This window comes from Anarrhichthys ocellatus, unplaced genomic scaffold, assembly GCF_004355925.1.
Source record: "Anarrhichthys ocellatus isolate YVR2014 unplaced genomic scaffold, GSC_Weel_1.0 scaffold2524, whole genome shotgun sequence".
In the NCBI taxonomy this organism is placed as follows: domain Eukaryota; kingdom Metazoa; phylum Chordata; class Actinopteri; order Perciformes; family Anarhichadidae; genus Anarrhichthys; species Anarrhichthys ocellatus.
In genome coordinates, this window is record NW_022282498.1 from 1 (window position 1) to 7,410 (window position 7,410).

The window sequence follows — 7,410 nt, forward strand, 5'->3', positions numbered from 1 at the left end:
CGTCTGCCGAACGTCTAGTGAACGTCTGCCGAGCCAAAGAGCGTCTGCCGAACGTCTAGTGAACGTCTGCCGAGCCAAAGAGCGTCTGCCGAACGTCTAGTGAACGTCTGCCGAGCCAAAGAGCGTCTGCCGAACGTCTAGTGAACGTCTGCCGAGCCAAAGAGCGTCTGCCGAACTAAAGAACGTATGTTAGTAAAGTCGTACATGTAGACTCGTCCTCTCATCGGACTCATTCAGCTCTCATGTGAACTCTTAATTGGTAGTCTACGTCACCTTTACCACACCGCATCTTCCTCCAGGTATAACTCCTCTCTTTGGTTCCTCAGACTCTGGACCCGTACGACCGGCCCTGGGCTTCCACTCCCACCAAAATCAGCAAGAACCTGCTGTCGGAAGAGAAGCTGACGAAACCCGCCAAAGGTAGGCATCAATGCACATCCATCACTTTCCTAAAAGTCCTCTCGACGCTGCTTTGTGTCCCGATGATGCCGATGTTCGAGCCCCTGAATGTTGTTAGCCGTCTTTTGCTTCCAGGTGGATCTCTGCTGCAGTTTCTGTGTCTCTTAATGAAAACAGTGCTAACCAAAGAGACAAAAGACTCACGGAGCTACAGAGGAGACGTCTGTGATGTCAGTTCATTAGTGTTTCATGTGTCCAGTGAAGGCTGCTGTAAAACGTAACGTTCTGCAGTAACTTCTGGCAAGGTGCTGCTCATTCCCTCAAACAACCGTCCTTATTTGATCTGTACACCGTCTCCACGTGTTCTGTAATCACATGTCACCTCTCTGACAGGATCTGGCACACGTCCGACCAGGTAAAACACGATTGACGTTGGCTTTATGGCCGCTGTGTGTTTTAAAAAAACGGGCTGCGTGTGTTTTTGCTTCAGGTTCAGAGTTCCTGCTGCCCGTCAGAGGATTCTTCTGCCTGCTATGCAAACAGTTTTATGGAGACGCCATCTGTGCAGAAGAGCACGTCACCACTCACGCCCACAACGAGAAATACAAGGTATTTAAGCCCCGTCACCTGTTTTGCTCTGCAAGAACTCATGGAATGTCTGGTGTGTCGGGACGCGTACCGTTTAGTGTTTTGTTGATAATTAAGAAAATAATCCACATTTCTTTATTATTCTTGTCTGTAAACTTCTTGAGCAGCGATACAAGAGTTTTTAAATCTTTAAAATATATTCTCAGCTCAACAATGATCTCAGTGATTATCTTTCATTGATTATCCTGTTCTTCTGATCAAACTCTATATGACATCACTAACGACAGCTGCTCCACAAACAGATTAATGTTCTACTTGTTGGTTCAGATGTTTAAGAGTAAAGCACAACTCAGAGTACCGATAGCAGAACCACTAACTCCGAACCGCATCAATGGTCCAAGTTTCTTTACACATTTAGAACCGGCCCCTGTTTAGAACCCGGTTTCGGGGGGCGTCACCACTGGTGTGTCCATTGTCTCTGGTTCTGCCTTTGATTCCTGGAATAATAATAATTAAAGCTGCAAGCAGCGATGTACGGGCCCTCGCACCTTCCCGCGTCTCGGTGGTACTGGCGGGATACCGGAAGAAGCGGCCATAAATATCTGCAACATCAGACAGCGTGCCCACAAGTTAGACGTATTTTTAATGCTTGGACTATGTGACGCTGGAAATTATGAAGTGCAAATATTCCACCAGTTCCTGTATCCACTTTGTGGCACCAGAGAACACGCGCAAACATGCATTATGTTGCTCTATATCAAGTATAGACCACATCATGTAAATGCCATGTAAGTCGGATTCAGTTTGTCACAAAACGCTGTCTTCCTGTTGCCAGTAGGTGGCGCTATGACTTTGAGTGAAAATTGGCTTGTAGACATCCTCAGGCCATGAGTGTTATCAAGTTTGGGACAGATTTGAGCAAGTCCAGTGGAGTTACATCAGCTTGTTGTTTAATGGCGAATCACGTACAATGGCCGCCACGCCACGGCTACACCATTCCATCAAATGTAAAGCTTTGAGTATCTTTTAATTGCAACGGTCTTTGGATTATACTGACCAAATTTGAAAAGGATCTGACAAAGTCCCTAGGAGGAGTTCGTTAAAGCAGAGGTCTTCTACAGGGGGTCCGGGACCCCTAGAAGGTCCGCGGAGGTACTGCAGGGGGTCCTCGAAATCTTTGGTTGATTGGAAAATAAATAAATAAATAATATTCTAAACATGAATCTGTCCATTATTTTAGTAGTTCAGTATTGTATGCAAGATAACGGGTATCTTTATGCATGGCAGTGGCACTAATAGGCCATCACTCATTTTAGTTTCCACATTTACGTTTAAAATGAAAACATCAATTTGAATAGCTAGTATGCATGATTATCATGCAATTAACAGACAATGTTGGTATTGGCATTGTTATCAGCTGACAAGGTATGTTTAGGAGATCTAGGATGGCGCCGCGGATGGCTGCCTCGGTGTGTTGGTGGTCATTGTTTTGTGTTGTTTTTGTTGTAAATACTGTTTTATGCTGCGATACCCGAAGCTCTTTCACCAGAGACGAGCTCATAAACATCAGGGGAACAACTTCAGCGGACTTACTCACTGTTGATTGTTGTTCAATGTTATTGTCTAATGTTATGCACCACCTGCCATGACAAATTCTTTGTATGTTACATACATTGGCAATAAACGATTCTGATTCTAAATGGTAGCGGCACGGCCTCCCTACTCACTGTACCTTGCACATGTTTAAAATAAAAACATGAATATATGAACCTGTGTATTATTTGAATAGCTTGGTATTGAATGCACAATAAAGAGGTATGTTTATACATGGCACGAGGCCCAATTTAATATAAAACACAATTTTATACAATATATATAGTCGGGGATCCCTGCTCCATCTCTCTATCTGTTTGGGGGTCCTTGGCCTAAAAAACGTTGAAGACCCCTGCGTTAAAGTATAGGGACTAGAAATCAAGGGAAAATTCACACAAAAATGAAAATGGCCGACTTCCTGTTAATTTTAGAGCATTGTCACAAGACACTTTTTTAAGTCTTCATGTGATACATGTTCCTACCAAATTTCATACATGTAGGTCAAACGTAGCGCTGGGGCTGCGTTTTGTGGAGTTACATCAGCTTGTTGTAATCACGTAATGTGGCCGCTACGCCATTCCATCAAACATAAAGCTTTGAGTATCTTTTAATTGCAAAGTTCTTTGGATTATACTGACCAAATTTCATTCGAGAGAAAAATAATAATTCCTACAGTTTCAATAGGGACCTCGCGGCCCGACGTTGTCTGTGCTCGGGCCCTAATAATGTGCCCAACAGAACAGACCATAACTAGAAAGGCTCTGCTGAATCCACCCCGTGATTCGGAAGTGTTTCGGGTTCTTCGTCAAGTTCCATGAACATAAAACCAAACCTGCAACCAAGAACAATGTTTGTTTGTCACCTTATTAAATGATGTGTATGCAAAATGTTGTAGTTTGTAAAAAGTCCCAGTGGAACCGAGAACCAGAACCCTCCAGGTTTGGTGGATGGTGGGTGTTCATGAAGTGAAATCAGTCCCATGTTTCCAGGCTCTATTTTATTTTCAAAAAGTATTTCAGTTATCATTTGATGTTCTGGTTCAGAAGTATTTTCTCACTCTCTTGTCTTTCTGTTTCAACGCCTCCTTCCCCAGAAACAAATGTACCAGAACCCTTTGTATGAACAGAGGAGGAACCTGGACCGGCAGGCCGGACTGGCCTCCGAGACCAGCGGGAAGAAACGCAAACATGAGGACGAAGACAAGAGCAACAAGGACGAAAAGTCCAAACACAAAAAGGAGAAAAAGGACAAGGAGAAAAAGAAGGAAGAGTCCGACGCTGTTCAGAAGGAGGGGAAAATTAAAAAGGAGGATGCGGAGGCAAAGCCGAGCAAGAAAGAGGAGGAATTTAAGAATGCCAAAAGCCTGGAAGAGGAGAGGCCTTCGTACAGCAATAAAGATGAGGATGAAAAGTTTAAAAGCAGCAAGAAGGATGATAAATATCGCTCCAGCAGAGAGGAAGAGGAGAGGGGTAAACGCAGCAGGAAGGACGACGACGATCGATACAAATACAGAGAAGAGGAATGTCAGTACCGGTATCGCAGGGAGGAAGAGGACCGATATGACAACCGTCCCAAATACAGGCCGAGAGATGCCGAGTATAAATACGATCTGTATTCAGATTTCAGATCCAAACATGACGAAGGGAAACTTAAGGCTGAGAAGGAAGCTTTTAAAAAGCTTGAGCCAGGAAAACCACCTGGGAAACCAGATACCAACAAGCCTGAACCTCCGCCGAAGCCCTTCGACCCGCCCAAAATCCTCTGTGGACCCAGTCCGGCCATGAGGGCAAAACTCCGCAAGCAGAGTCTGGAAACTGGCAAACCACCACCACCGCCTCCGGCTGCGACCGTGACTCCTACCTTTGGGAAGTTCACATGGAAGAAGAAAGAGAGTATTCTGGCGAAGGAGGCAGAGAAAGTTGCCGCAGAGTTCATCAAAGAAGACGAAGCGGCTGCAAAGCAGAACCCGGTCTCGGCGGAGGATTCTTTTGCTAAATCTATGGCCGTTGCCAAGGAGATCGCCCACAAGCTCGGGGGCCAGAACACCACGCCTCCTTGGGTGTACAACCGGGCCACCCGGGGAAGGATCCGGCCTAACCTCCCTGCACCTGCTGCAGTCTTAAGGAAAACCGCCATGATGGGTAAACCTGCCCCTCTGAATACCTTCCTCTCCATTAAACCCCAAAACACAGGATTGCTAGGACCTGCTCCGAAAGAACCACCCTTATTCTCTGACAGTCTCACCAGGGCTCTCAATGCCCAGAATACACTGCTGGAAGATAAACCTCAGCCACCAAGTGGTCCTCCTGGGACATTCGAGGCAATGCCTCCACCACCGGTGTCAAGACCTGCACCATTGGAGGCTAAAGCTCCGCCTCCGGTGTCAAGACCTGCACCATTGGAGGCTAAACCTGCGCCACCGGTTTCTAAACCTGCGCCGCCGGTTTCTAAACCTGCGCCAATCGAGGCAAAGCCTGCACAACCAACAATGATAAAGATTGTGTCCGACGTGGCAGCTCCTGGCGTCCCAGAGGGCGAGCAAACTCGCACAGTTTTTGTCAAGCCTCCACCTTTCATGAACATAGGCGATGGACCTCATAAGTCTGACAAACTTAAGAGTAACCTGGCTGCAGCTAAAGCCCAGGAATTATTCAACATCTTCTACAGCAGGTTTGACCAATCGGGCACCTCCTCCATCACCAAACCAGCGACAGACGCCAGCGCTGATGGGAGAAGTGCCAATAAAAGTCAGCTTCCTACCACGCAACCACCACAACCTCAGCTTCTAACTCAGTCCCAACCTCCATCTGAGGTCTGCAAATCTCCACAATCAGGCTCACCAAGTCCCCAAACTCGGCCAGAATCACTCATTCAAATTGAATCCGTTTGGTCTTTGCAGCCTTCCCCAACTCCACCACCTGAGGTGGCTCCGTCTGAAACCCAGCCAAGACTGAAGCCACCAGCCCAGTCTGAGGCTCAGAGTGCACCCCAAAACCAGTCCTTGACTCCTAACGCTCAGTCCCAAACCAAGCCTGCTGAGTTGGAACCAACACCTCAAACGCAGTCCCGCCCCAAACTGGCCCCTCAAATCCACACAGACCCCCAACCAGACCAGAACAGCCAGTCCCTGCTTCATCTAGAGACCCTTCCTGAAACTGCTCCAGAACCTGCTCCCAAGCCAGGCCCCAAAACTAGAGGCAAGGCGACTCCGACAAAGAGAACCCCTCCTGCCCCCCGCCCTGTCCGGCAAACTAGATCTCAAACCAGATACCAGACCCGCCAGCAGCAGAGCCAGTCCGAGCCTGAGCCGGCTTCAGGAGATTCTGACTCGGCAGCTTCGGACCCAAAGGGGCTGGACTCGGCCGATCCCGGTTCAGGGTTGCTGCTGGAGGAGGGGACGCCCAGCGAGGAGGACCCTCCGCTGATGGAGATCACCCCCGAGACCCTGGGCCTCCCCGCAGACATGACCTCTCTGGACTTTGATTACAATTTTAACTTTGAGTAACAGCTGACCTTAAAACCAGGAAGTCTCTGATCAGTAATCGACTGGACTAGAAAGATGCTGACAGACTTTGAGACTTTTAAGACATTTAAGAAACCTTGTTGTTGTCTTCTCCAGAGTCCGGGACTCGTCTCTATAGAGTCCCAGACCCTAGAGACGTCCGGATCTCTAGACCTGGAATCTTTTATTAAAAACAAGAAGTCCCCTAAAGACACAAACATCAAAATCCATTTACTAAAAAGAGTTCTACGCTTCTTAACACGGTTCAGGCTGAGAACATTTCAGGGCTGGAGGACGATTAACGGGACAAGAAAGCTGAAAAATGAGCAGAGTTAGATTTATTTTTTCAGCCGTCCCTATAATCTTTCTTGTATATTACTGGATGATATTTTTAGTTTGCGACCCACAGAAAACAAAAAACACACCACAGCAAAGCACATGTTCGGTCACCAATGTTTCGGGGTTTTGACCAAACTGATATCTGACCCAACTGTGGGGATCAAATGTGAACGTGTCCTCATGTCTCCTCCTGCAGGTAAAGTACCACTCCTGTTTTTCTTGTTTATTTCTCATCTTATTAAAACCAGTTGGACCTAAAAGCAGCTCAGTTGTTGGTTCTCGTGTTAAACTGAAGATCCAGGATCTGATTGCCGTAGAAGTGCAGCAGGTTTGTGTTGGACCTCACTGATCTGAGGTCAGTGGTGATGTGAGAGAAAACAAACTCGTCTCAATGAATCTGTTGTAGTTTCAATAAAAGTTAAACATCAGCAGCTCTGTGTCCTGATTATCCACTGTTAACATAATGTACTTTATCATACTCTGAGGTACTTGGAGTTCCTACTTCATTACATTACTTTTTACTGTACCACATTTATTTATCTGAGTATTATATGTATATATGTATGTATATGTATATATACACATATATATACACATATGTATACATACACACGTGTGTATGTATATATATACACATATGTATACATACACACGTGTGTATGTATATATACACATGTATATATACACATATGTATACATACACACGTGTGTATGTATATATACACATATGTATACATACACACGTGTGTATGTATATATACACATATGTATACATACACACGTGTGTATGTATATATATACACATGTATACATACACACTTGTGTATGTATATGTGTATATGTATGTATGTATATGTATGTATATGTATATATATGTGTATGTATATGTATGTATATGTATATATATGTGTATGTATATGTATGTATATGTATATATATATGTGTATGTATGTATATGTATATATATATGTATATGTATATATATATGT

General features: G+C 45.2%; 1 protein-coding gene across 4 annotated transcripts; it reads left to right on the forward strand.

Moving 5' to 3' along the window:
• The first annotated feature begins 6 nt into the window (after positions 1 to 6).
• LOC116378393 (zinc finger protein 318-like) lies at positions 7 to 6,849 on the forward strand. 4 transcript variants are annotated; one of them, XM_031840260.1, is made up of 4 exons: positions 7 to 420; positions 535 to 814; positions 890 to 1,008; positions 3,674 to 6,849. In XM_031840260.1, exon 4 carries the CDS (start codon positions 3,680 to 3,682, stop codon positions 6,083 to 6,085), a length of 2,406 nt encoding a protein of 801 aa, XP_031696120.1. In that variant the 5' UTR covers positions 7 to 420; positions 535 to 814; positions 890 to 1,008; positions 3,674 to 3,679; the 3' UTR covers positions 6,086 to 6,849. The 4 variants fall into 4 exon arrangements, with proteins under 4 accessions (XP_031696120.1, XP_031696122.1, XP_031696119.1 ...); XM_031840262.1 differs by having other exon boundaries at positions 535 to 704; XM_031840259.1 differs by having other exon boundaries at positions 535 to 1,008.
• The last annotated feature ends 561 nt before the right edge of the window (positions 6,850 to 7,410 follow it).